At 40.7% G+C, this 12,572-nt stretch overlaps 1 protein-coding gene across 1 annotated transcript in view; it reads right to left on the minus strand.

Annotated features, from left to right (window-relative positions):
* Nucleotides 1-12,572, minus strand: part of cpamd8 (C3 and PZP like alpha-2-macroglobulin domain containing 8) — a gene marked incomplete at its 5' end in the record, with an annotated part of 38,925 nt that overhangs the window by 25,424 nt on the left and 929 nt on the right. The window contains 20 exons of the mRNA XM_079425140.1: nt 732-885; nt 2,204-2,435; nt 2,629-2,691; nt 2,803-2,945; nt 3,037-3,195; nt 3,271-3,420; nt 3,547-3,722; nt 4,249-4,444; nt 4,526-4,654; nt 5,511-5,681; nt 5,788-6,015; nt 6,545-6,653; nt 6,739-6,823; nt 7,112-7,225; nt 7,386-7,440; nt 8,085-8,102; nt 8,461-8,513; nt 9,115-9,280; nt 9,988-10,010; nt 10,508-10,659. Coding sequence (XP_079281266.1) covers nt 732-885; nt 2,204-2,435; nt 2,629-2,691; nt 2,803-2,945; nt 3,037-3,195; nt 3,271-3,420; nt 3,547-3,722; nt 4,249-4,444; nt 4,526-4,654; nt 5,511-5,681; nt 5,788-6,015; nt 6,545-6,653; nt 6,739-6,823; nt 7,112-7,225; nt 7,386-7,440; nt 8,085-8,102; nt 8,461-8,513; nt 9,115-9,280; nt 9,988-10,010; nt 10,508-10,659 — 2,576 coding nt within the window. The remainder of the gene's footprint in view (nt 1-731; nt 886-2,203; nt 2,436-2,628; nt 2,692-2,802; nt 2,946-3,036; nt 3,196-3,270; nt 3,421-3,546; nt 3,723-4,248; nt 4,445-4,525; nt 4,655-5,510; nt 5,682-5,787; nt 6,016-6,544; nt 6,654-6,738; nt 6,824-7,111; nt 7,226-7,385; nt 7,441-8,084; nt 8,103-8,460; nt 8,514-9,114; nt 9,281-9,987; nt 10,011-10,507; nt 10,660-12,572) is intronic.

Raw genomic sequence — 12,572 nt, forward strand, 5'->3', positions numbered from 1 at the left:
GGAGACTTCTGGCAGCCTTTTTTTAAACAAACCCCATAATGTCTTCTGAGACCCTGATGGCCAGGGGATAATAGGATACGCACATGGCTTCGCAGCAGAATGGCTGCTTGCCAGCAAAGCCCCTTTGTATCTGTGTAGTGAGAAGGAAGGACTTGGAGCCAGGGGGACTAGGACAGAGCCAAGGGGGGCCCATTGGCCAGCACTGACCTGCAAATTCATAGACATGCCAGAGATGCATAGAAAAGACCCCCACCTCTATGCCCTTATGTACTTTTCCTTGTCCGATAGCTTAAAAAGAACATCGTTGTTGTCCAGCATGGGTCATTACATAAGTCAATGACAAGGGTTTCATTTGGCAGGCCAAAATGGCAGTACATTTAAGAAATTGCAGGCTGAAACAAGTCAGAGTGTCAAAATATGCGACAGTGATTGATTAATATTCCCAAGAATGTTTGCAATGTCTTGTAATAATAAACCTTCTGCAAACAACAGTGAGAACAAATACACAATTCTTGTCAAACATGAAGCAAGCAGAAGATTTATAAACTACCAGGCAACTGAATTTGTTTCTCATGATCCTAAAAACCTTTTGCACCTCAGCATACAGGTTAACTCCTTCAATACTGTTTAAAAAGTATCCCAAGATGCACCTCCTGAAGTTTTTCTGATTTATTATACTGTTTCTGTGAAAGATTTGGTTTACCCATTGATTAAGTATTCAGTGGACTAACCTGTGATGTTGGCAAATACCAGTTCAGAAAAGAGCAGTACTATAAAAGTGGGAGTGGCCTCCCCAGGTGCCACACACTTTTTCCGGGTAAGATGGTGTTTTCCTGGGTGACCCACAAACTTGATCCCTTTGGGCACTGACACTTTCACATGGACCTACGGAGAATGAGTGTAAAAATAAGTCATGGAATTTCTCCCTATCATACAAACACATGCGCTCTGCATTTTCAAACTTATAAGGCGTGAACTCCCAAGGGCTCCTAAAGGATTCTGGGGAATTTTTGAGGTGCACTGCACATTTTCCATGCTGCCTAACTCGTTGCCTTCCATCGTTCCTTGAGGATTCAACTCTAAACCCCTCAGCGCCAACACTGCTGCAAATCTTTTCTCTGCACATACCTCAAGTCAAAAATAAGCTAATACTAAATAGCACTTGAGTCCACACGATATGATGGCAGAAACTGGTTTACATAGCATCTATGGTAATCAAAGACATGCAAGTGTCTTGTAAATGGTGCTTGTCCATGCAAAATTAATTCCCATGGTGCCAAAGCGTTGCTATTTAGTTACTAAGTAGTTCCGAGTTTGCTTGGCAGTTGCTAGGGTGTCTTGGGTGGTTGCTTATTGGCCCCAATTCTCTATGATAACACTGTGATATATAAGAGGTCATTGTGCTACAAAAACATCCTATTTCAGAATTCAAAACTTTCTTGTTAGTCCAAAAACAGCTTATATTGAAGCCAATCTATTAAAATGACCAGTTGTGGAATGTACCATTGTATTATGTAATAGTGTGGCTAAACACTGTCTCCGCAGAAGATCAACGCCTGCTTCTACATCACTGCCTGTTTAACCCCGCCCACCGATTCATGCTTGTAGTGTAAATACCGAGAGAGGCAAATGCAGGTCTACGTATAAACCAAACGATAGACTTTATTTGATGACCTTTATTTTTAACAAAATGCCAGGCCACGTCAGTAAGAACTTGCTCTTTTGTTCACTTCATTTTACCGTGGATTCATTTACAAACAAGGCACAATTCGACGCAAGATTTTCAGAAAGACAAACTAAAAGATGATGCTGTGCCAACTATATTGTAAATGTAACTGAATAACTGTTTTCATAATATTCACTATTGTCTGTTAAACAGATCATTTGATATCTACTGAGTATTTATGCATTTTAAACCTAAATCACTGCAGCGTCCATCTCTGAAAGATGTAGACTGTCAAACATACACAACTGTTAACCAATCATAGTAGTGGCTGTTTACTTCCGAGTCTACAACCGCCATGTCTTTTCAAACAGAAAGTAGCCTATTGCTTCTAAATTCTGATGCTTTTTGATGTAAAAATCTTGATAACATAAGTTGACCTCACAAAACAGTACAAAATAAATTAAAAAAAGTTCATGACCCTTTTAAGATTGTGGCAAATGTTGATGTATTTTTCTGTGTAAAATCACATGCACATACCTCTGCACACGCAGAAAGGTAGTTATACACCGTCAATGGGACTTTGGTTTGTTCACCACGGACAACGCTGTATGGCAGGGTGAAGTCGATGAAGAAGGGCTTGAATGTGCGCAGCTCTGTGATCTGAGCCAGGCCCAGACCCTTTTCAGCAGACAGACCAATAGCCTCCGTCACCCATGTGGTGATGGAATCAGGGACATCCAAGCGTAACTCAGCCTCTCCAGTAACACTGCTGTCAATCAAAGTTACATACATGTATACATATATATATATATATATATATATATACACACACACACACACACACTTTTAGTCTTTGCTGTCACTTTAGATCAAATTAATGCTTAATAAAAGTAATAATGTCTTTTTAAAAAAAAAATCTTATATTCATATAATTTTAGTTAACCAAATTAATATTTTACTACCTGACGTTGAAGCAATGCCATATCCATGTTTCTGGGAAGAACGTACGCCTGTGGTTCTCTGCCCTGAAAAACACACACTGACATAAGAAACAACTCTCTTACTGACCTTAGAGACAACCACCTGTGAGATTAACAGAGATTATTAATAATTTCAGACACTGCGAGCATGTGTACCGTGTCCCAGATCGGGAGTGCATAGCTGGCACGAAGGCGGAGGTGTGCGGTTGAAAAGCGGGCACGGCCTCGTCTGTGTACATCCCTCCACTCTGCCTGTGATTCAGACTCACCATATCTGTCATCACCACCAGCCCTGTCTCCTACAATATTGTTACATAAACATATTAGCCTTTAATATCTAAACTAGAGGTTTATGTTTTTTTGAAAAATGGGAGACGGTGATGTTCTCACCGTAAAAGCAAAACGGGCATCTTTAGTGATGTCCCAGTGCCATGGAAACACAGAGGAACGTCGTCTTCGCGATGACAAGCCGGGCCACCAAAAATGTCCCTCATCTTTGGGTACCCCAAAAGCATCAGATACATCAAATTCAGCCAGTTCCTTGAACACCTGCAAACCCAAGAAACTGTTAAGACCATTTCTGAGTTATTGGTGATATGTTTGAAGGTTCATATGGGAACCAACCTTCTCAGGAGTGAGCTGGAAGCCTGGTTTGAGAAGGTACATGCTTTTGTCCACAGAAGCTACACATACACATGAGCCACTCTCTGCTCGGACCTTCATGCTGACTGGACTGCCCGGCATCGACTCATTTGAGGACAAAGACACAGAGACCTAAGGACAAGAAAGTCATGAGTTTGGAACAAGATGAAGGTGTGAACAAAGAAAGAACTGTTGGTGAATGTGCCTTTAATAAATTATAAACCAGATTATTAAACTGTGAGCTTCAACCTAACCCACCTCATTTTCAAAACGGGGCTGCACAGGAAGCTGCAGACTGTCAGTCACCCCCTCTCCATTTTCCCGAACATAGTAGGCCAGTAGGCGACAGAGGGGGGCCATGGCAGGAGTCACGTTGAAATGAAGAACCGATACACAGCTGTCCGTTTCAGCCTGAGAAGAGGACACACCAGATTCTGGGCAGACAAAAAATGGGGAGGAAAAAAAAAAAAAAAAAGAGGAAAAATAGTGCCTTTATGAGCTAAAGGTAAGCTTCATTATTTAATTAATGTTTCAAAACATTGTGTCATGAAATAAGCAATATTATTCTTAGAAGAATGCACAGTACACAAAACTGATGAATTAGAAATAAGGAAAAATAAAGCATGAAGTATTTAAATTTAAAGCAACAAAATCCACTACAATTTTATGAATTACCTAGCAGACAACAGTGTAAGTAAGGGCCATTACATTAAAGACAAAAACAAAGAAAATCAAGGAAAATATATTTTTTGTCATTTTGTCACAGTATGCCAAAAGAAAAGTGGAACTATAATTTAATTGTTTTTAGGATATATACAATTTTAAAAGCCTTAAGAGTTTAAAAGTTTTAAAAAGTTCAAAAACAGTATTTTAAAAACAACATATTTTATGACCAAAAGTACCCATAAATAAGTCACTAAATTGAAAAAGGCATATTGATGTTATTTCAATAAAACTGACCAGAGTCTTGTGGCGGTTTGGCGGTGGTGTGAATGTTCGTGTCAAAGGTGACTGTAGCTCTCTTTTCACGGTGGGCCATGCTCTTGGCATGTCTCTGACCCGACTGCACGATATTCCCACGAGAGGCGATCTCGTAGTGCAAAGTGAAGTTACAGGGACAGGTGGACTTCAAGGAGATCTCTGCTTCTTGTCCAACCTAGGCACAAACAGGTGCTTCCATGATTAAAGGTTGTTTGTCTTATCAAGTATCGCTAATTATATTGGCAGTGTCTCTTACCACAAGAGGAGCACTGAGACTTAGGAGCTGGATGTGGCACTTGCTAGGAGAATACCAGCTACTGATGGACAGGTAGTTGGGAAGGTACTGGTCTCCTGCAGGCCTGCCATCAATGGCAGTCACTTTTGACTGCAAGTAAAAAGAAATGAAATGAACTGAATCTGAAAGTTAGAAATAGAAGGTACTGTGATTCGGACTGTATTTGGTGCTACTACTACCAAAATATTGGTGAAAAGCTATACAAAAACAACTGATAGTAGTTCTCTTTCAGACTATATTCCTATCTTTCACAAAGCATATTGAACCATAATTCAGATTTACACAGATGCAAATGTGGATCCTTAGTGTTTACCTGAAAGATGTCCTTCTCAGTGATCAAACAAACCAAACTTCACGGTCAATAAAATCCAGGTTTAGATCAAAACTTCTAGTGTGAAAGTGACATTAGAGCAAGGGTATACAATCCTGCTCCTGGGGGGCCAGTGTCCTGCAGATTCAACCAGATCCAACACGTTTGCGTGGAGGTTTCGTTTGAGTCTTACGGCCTTGATTAGCTGGTTCAGATGTGTTGGGGTTGGAGCTAAACTCTGCAGGACAGTGACCCTCCAGGAACAGGTTTGGACACCCCTACATTAGAGGAACCATCCCAATGGCACTTGAGCAACCTGAGTCATGTGCCTTGCTGAACAATGGTACTACGTCATGCAACACCAGTATCTGAAACTATAACTTTTCAGGATTTGAACCTACTGACCTAGCACTAGGTCGGGGTAACTAATCCTGCTGCTGGAGGTTTGCAGAGTTTGGCTCCAAGCCTGAACAAACATACCTTCCTAGTATCCTTACCAGGTAATAAAGGTGTAAAGATTACTTGTAAATTGCAGGCAAGTATGTTGGAGCAGAACACAAATCTGCAGGAAGGTTGGCTACCCTTCACTCCCCCTAAATAAAGCGTCCACCAAATTTCCAAATCCCTCCCACTGACCTCCAGCCAGACGTACTGGGCAGCTGTGGGGATGGAGGGAATCTCAAAAGTGGCCTTGCCATTGCGTGAGACCAGCTCACTAGTGTAGATGTTGTCCTTCGGGGTAAGTTCGGCCTTAACCCGCACTTGTACTCCTTCCGCTGGGCTCCCGTCTGGATAGGTCACCTCAATCTGGGGTCAGTGGTGAAAGACGATCATTCCAAATTAGCATTGATTAGTAGAAAGTATAAAAGGAAACATCATCTGTTTTCTACCAGAAGACTGATCCTCCGCTCACCATGCCTTTGTAGGGCAGACCAGGTTTGAACTGCTTGCGAGTATCTTTGGAATACTTGATGTCAATGAGCTGCTTGTGGACAGGCGTTGAATCATCAAACATGGTCTGCTGTCCACCATCCACGCTGCTCACCGTCACCCACATGTTCACTGCACCTCGGAAATGGTCTGTAACCTCTAAGGGCATCATGTCCTTCACGCAGAGGCTGAAAGTGGCTGAGCCTTTAATCTACGTAGAAGAAAAGAAACTTGTTGCAGAAAATTGCTACTTATTTTTGATGTTACAAGGGCATAGAGTGCTAAAAAGACTAACTTGGACTAGTTGGTTAACACTGGTTAGTTACTGGTCAATCTTGCCCCCTGTCCAAATGGGCAATTTTTAATGTGGACTTGCAGTTTTGTCCATGCATACCACAAGGAATGGCTATGGACTACACCTTTTTTGGAAACCACATGCCAGCAATGTCTCCTTTTGCTGAGCTTGCACTGGTCTAGACATTACAGTGGACTACTACTCAACAGTCTACATGTCGTTACAAGTGTGAAATTAGAGGTGGACCGCAAAGGGTGAGGCTGGCATTTGGGATAGAGCCCTAGCAGACCAGTGCAGCCATGCTTGCAAATCTTTGCTGGTGAAGATGGTCAACTAAAGAAGTTTCACTGGTTGAGCAAGTTAAGGAACCTCATGGAGAAGACAGCATGCAAAGCAGAACATATGCAAGACTTTTCAGCAGAGAAATAATTTATCATGCACTCACCTCCGTTGATTTCACTACCGAGTGGCCAACTTCTTGTCTGTAGTAGCCTACGCCATTAACTGTCATATTAACTGTTAATTTGCCCGACACTGGCTTTCCAAAGGTGTACCTGGAATAAGGCAGGGTGAGTAAGAAATTGGAGGCCACTGTAAAATGACTAGCTTAAGGTGTCAGGCAGGTTTTTGTCCTATTACCTTGCCTTGACTGTGACCTGTTCACATGAATTGAGGTCTCGAATGTAGGGAGGGGGCTCAATGATAAGCTCAAACCTGGGAATGACTGTTCAAGAAAAAAATAAATCAATCAATCATATTTTCACTCTTACTAAAATGGAAGTTTTAGTCAATAACATTTTAGTTGACAATATGCAAAAAACAAATGTGCTTTGTTTTGAAACTGTCCTTGTTGTGAAAACCAAACTGTGTTGTGAGTTCCTAAAATGATAGCATATTATGGATTCATGCTTTAGAGAGTGTTATTAATTTTCCATCTTTTAGAGACGATTTACTATATTGTGTGGTTACATTTATTTGAATCAGTTCTTTAAAAATGATAAACACTCCTTACCATACTTCTGCACTTCAAACGACTTGTTGTACGTGTGGCCTTGCATCTCCACGAAGACTAACCATTCACCAAAGACTGGTTGGTCTGATAGCGCAAAGCTCATATTGACAATTCCTAACAGAGAAAATATTATGGTGATCAAAGCTTAATACATATCATGGTGACTGTCACATAAACTAAAGTTGCACAGTGTGATTATGCAATGATTGCAACATTATTAAAGTATACAAAAGCCTGATTACAGTCGAAGGAACACAATAGTAACAATTCTTACCACAGCATACAGACTTCAGATCTTTCCTATGGACTATGCGGGATCCTCTGGGGTCCTAGGTAAACAAAGTGGTAATCTTAAACAGTATGTGGTAAAAATGGTCACATTCTTGCTTATTTGCTTGCCTTAAATCCAGAGGCCACTTTACACTCATAAAAAGGCGGCAAAGAATCAAGCTTAAGCAAACATGTCTCAAATCCAGTGATCCTTTCAAACAAACTGACCTTGCCCTGACTCAAAGGGCCAACACTCCAGGAGCCCTTCAATCAGGGCAAAACTACACACATCCCAACTGACACTTCCTCCGGCGAGAGCCAGAGGCCGACGGTGCCAAACTAACATAAACATGAAACATCGCATACATAGCAAACATTTTTTCTGGTCCCCCTTTGGCCATTTGCACAGCTTTCAGAAGAATTTTGTGGAAATGAGCAACATTGTTTGCCCCAGAGACGCTTCAAAGACCAAGCAGCATGTGGGAAAGAGATGGAAGCTGAGCACAGAGCAGTGGGGGGCAACGCCCCAGGAAGCTCCCTTTTATCTCCCTAGTCGCCCACTAGCGTCTGCTCTAGGGTCGAACCCAACACCCGCGACCAGTTGTCAAGCTTTATAGCTGTGCAACATGGACCCTGCTGGGATAGAAACACTCCAACCATGCTTCCCAACCAGAGCAGTGTCCACCCCACGGCCTCCACTCACCACTATGTAAACTTCAATCTGTAAAACAAAACAAAGAAGTGATTAGAGGGATAAGGACGACAAACTGTATAACTACAGCTACTTTAGCCTCCTCAAGATCTGAATCAATCCTGCATTTGAGAGCAGTTTTGTAGAATTTTGCCAGCGTGCAATCTTTAGCAGCCCACTTCCACAGGCTATAGTGAACGTGTTTCTGTAATTTGCGTTTTTGTTTGTGCATGAGGGTAATAGAGCTAGGCTACCTATTGCACCTTTCTAAAAATGTTTGCAAGATAAGATTTTAGACACTAAATAAACACTGCTAATGCTAAATAGGACAATGCTTCTCTAATACAAGCATCATTTAATATTTTAGCTTGTAATTTCAGGACCTCACCTTTTCACTGATTGGCCTTAGGTCTGGTGTGACAGCATATACATTTATAAGAACTAGAAGGGAGAGAAAAAAAAAGACAGTAATTAATTCAAATTCAACTTCTTTCCCAAAGCTATTCATAACACTATTTGGCTATGTTTGGAATAGCATACAGGAGGTACCGTGTGCAAAATAAGCACATTTTCTGTATGCACAGAATACTCAGATGACATCTGCCAAATTCTGCGATATGTAACAGACCATGCGACATAAAATATTGTGTCCCACAGTGCAATGCACTTAACATAGCCTTTCATTTCTAGTGTGAGGAATGAATCAGAAGTGATATCGGCCAAGTTTTTTTAAAACATCTTTAACCAGAATGGTAAAAGTTTTGGCATAAGATGTACTATAAAATGCCAAATAATTGTATTAATTTAAAAGATGACTGGAATTGTATGGAGGTAATGTGACAGCAATATAACAATCTACTGTTTGGAATGTTTAGTGTTGCATTATTTTTGGCATTTTTAAAACATTAGGAAGTATACAGTGTGTATGTAGTATACTAGTAATCTAAACATAGCCAACATCAACAGAATTTGAGACATTTAGCAATACAAACACAGTTAGAATCATCAGCAACCCATTCCCATTTGGTAAAAGGAGAGAGACCTTTCTGTCGGGGTTTATAGACTGGCTTGTCGGTCTGGACGAAAACAGTTGTGCCTTTGCTGTCCACCGTCACAGTGGTGTGGTTGTGGAAGATGTAGCCACCCTCATTGAGCTGGCGGTTCCCCCAAACCTTCAGATGTGCCTGGCCTCTGAGATCTGACGGCACCTGGGAACATTGTGGTTATTAGGCATAAAGGTCTCATTGAGCTCAGTGCAGATGCGATTTTAAAGGGTTAGTTAAACCAAAAATGAAAGTTCTCTCATTAATTACTCAGCCTCATGTCGTTCCAAACCCATAAGACCTTTGTTCATCTTCAGAACACAAATTAAGATATTTTTGATGAAATCCGTGGGCTTTCTGCCCCTGCATAGACAGCAACGTAACCAACATGTTCAAGATCCAGAAAGTTAGTAAGGACATCGTTAAAATAGTCCAAGCAGAATACTTTTTACATACTACTGATGTGATATCAGTGGTTCAACCTTAATTTTATGAAGCTACGAGAATACTTTTGTGCGCAAAGAAAATGCAAAACACGCATTTGTCATGAACGTGTGTCAAAGTCTGACATTTGCGCACAAAAGTATTCTCGTAGCTTCATAAAATTAAGGTTGAACCACTGATATCACATGGACTACTTTATACGATGTCCTTACTACCTTTCTAGGCCTTGAACGTGTCAGTTGTTTTTAAGTCTATGGAGGGTCAGAAAGCTCTCGGATTTCATCAAAAATATCTTAATTTGTGTTCTGAAGATAAAGGTCTTACAGGTTTGGAACGACGTGAGGGTGAGTAATTAATAACAATCTTCATTTTTGGGTGAACTATCTCTTTAAGGACTATGGGCTAAAACTGGCTTATGATTGGCTCACCTTTATTGTGATGGTGCCTTTATCTGAAATGAAAAAGATGACAGGTTAAGTGAAACCTGCACAAGTGCCAAGATTTCTGCTTCAAAGCGCAAATTTATAGTGAAATAAAGGGCTTTATTGAACAAACCAGAAATTGTGATCATTTATGATTGGTGCCATATTTACTTTGACACAATTTATGGAAAAGAAGCTTAAATATTAGTATTGATGTTTAACTTGTAAACCATGGACAGTGATCTTTGATGGGTCAAGATATAGCAAAAGGAGCTCTTGGTTGGTTTGTTTTTAATGCCATGCCAGTTTCTATAGCTATTAACATGGCAAAAACTATAGTTATTCAAATTTAAAACAGAAACTAAATAAGATAGACAATAATTACAGATGTAAAAAAAATTAACTTGATTAAAAACATTTTCAAGGGTAAGAGGAGCTCTTGGCACCACAGCTGTTGTTGGATGTTACTTTTAGATGTTGAATTGAGCCATTATGAATTTATGTGAATACCCAACATAATTCTCACCTCGTACAGCGCCATGGCTATGAGCCACAATCTCGCCCTTGACGCTGAGCTGCAGTTGTACTCGTGTGTCCTCTACCGCATTGAAGATGGTCACACTCACGGCCTCTTCCACACCGGCACGGAACACAGACGGCGCGGCAATCAGGTAACCTCTGTGAATCATAGGACAGAGAGCAACAGCTGTGTGTGTTTACATCACAAGACTCCAGGTAACAATTACGCTAACACTTTGTTTTGTCTAGAGCATACATCTGAATCTCACATCATAGGACACACAAATCAAACAAGGGTGCCCAAGCTTACCACTTGGGAAAACATAACACAAATATCAGAAGTTCAAACACAAACTGGCAAGTGTTTTGTGATTCTTTGTTGCCCATGTTGAGTGTTGTGAGAAAGGTGGAACCTTATGATGGATCTTGAAACAACAAATTTCAGATCAATAATCAGTTTGTAAATTAAGGCGCAAGGTGAATATTCAGCACAAAGGCTGATCACTAGCCGCGACTCCTCAATTTAGCCTACCAAAACATCTCCTAATATAACAAATTGCTCGTTGCTTAATTTACAATGAGGGGTTGACCACTATGAAAAGGGGATCCAAAGGTACTTTGCAGGACCATGTCTAGGGCTGTGTTGGAAATAGCCCCCATAACCTTATATAGTGTACTATTTGAGGAAACAGCCATTTATAGTGGACATTATCAAGTGCACTCATGCACTCCCACAATGCACTGCAATAATGAATGCACAAACAATGTACGATCAATGGTTAGAGTATGCTCTCTATGCAGAGAGAGAGCATCACTTCCGCATTTTTTAGGGTGTAGTATATTCAAAGAACATAAAAAAAAAAAAAAAAAAAAAAAAAAAAAAAATATTCAAAGAAGATACTGAACAGCAACATTGCCTTTGAAAGGTGGAGTGCGCCACCTACAGTTCTGGAGTAATTGATTTTAGTTCAAACTGACAAATATTAGTTTTGATCTCTTTAGACCAGGGGTGGGGAACGTTGATCCTGGGGGGCCGGTGTCCCTGCAGAGCTCCAACCCTAATCAAACACACCTGAAGCAGCTAATCAAGATCATCAGGATGCAGTTAGGTATTTTTTTTCCCAGGGTTTTTCAGGGTTGGAGCTAAACTCTGCAGGAGAGTGGCCCTCCAGGATCAACGATCCCCACCCCTGGTTTAGACCATTTGTTGGCGATTTGTTTAAATGTATGATGTGCTGGCCTTTACTCTTAAAAAAAAGAGACAGGGCTGCATAAAACCCAATTTTGGGGGTCAATGCAATTAAAACTAACAGGACTTTCTCAAAGACATGTCAAGACAAAGGTCAAGGCACCGTTGTTATACAATTAACCAACACTAACCTAATTCTGTGTTTTTCACCTCTTTTTAATCTAAGTTGTCTAGACTACTTGCACAAATCCAGCAACAAATTTGGTTCCTGTGACCTTAAACGATGAGAAAAGTTTGGAAGGTGACTCTCTGACCCATTACATGCCAAAATAAACCCAGGCAACTCAGTGTCCTTGAGTTTAATAGCATGCCTGAATGTGAGATATCAGGTGGTTGGCATTATGGTTCAGCGAGGCCAGAAGCAATTTAAGTCTCAAGGCATGAGAAAATCCCTTCCAAGGCATCTACTTTGAATTGACTGCATTTGATCCTCACCTCCCTATCTTACAATACTCTCATGTGTGCGGTGGGATTAAAACTATTCAGTGTTTACATGATAGCACTATCTTGAAGGAAAGAACAGCTACTGGCTGACTCAAGAGAATGTAGCTCTTTGTCGGCAAGGGCAAGCTAGTTATTGACCTCTTTCTCTGGTGCTCGAAATACTTGGCACAACCACGTGTAACAGGTACGGACACTGGCACTGAGCTCTGCCCAGCTCTGGTATGAAGGATGAAATTCATGGACTTCTACAGTTCTTCCTGTCAACCAATCTTTAAGGGGTTTGAACAAGGTTCTCGTCAACTTATTGTTTGTTGTTGGAGATAATTCAAGAAATCTGGTTCCAGCATCAATAAAAATGATAAAACTTGGGCAACAACAT

The sequence above is a fragment of the Barbus barbus genome, assembly GCF_936440315.1.
Source record: "Barbus barbus genome assembly, chromosome: 9".
Lineage (NCBI taxonomy): Eukaryota > Metazoa > Chordata > Actinopteri > Cypriniformes > Cyprinidae > Barbus > Barbus barbus.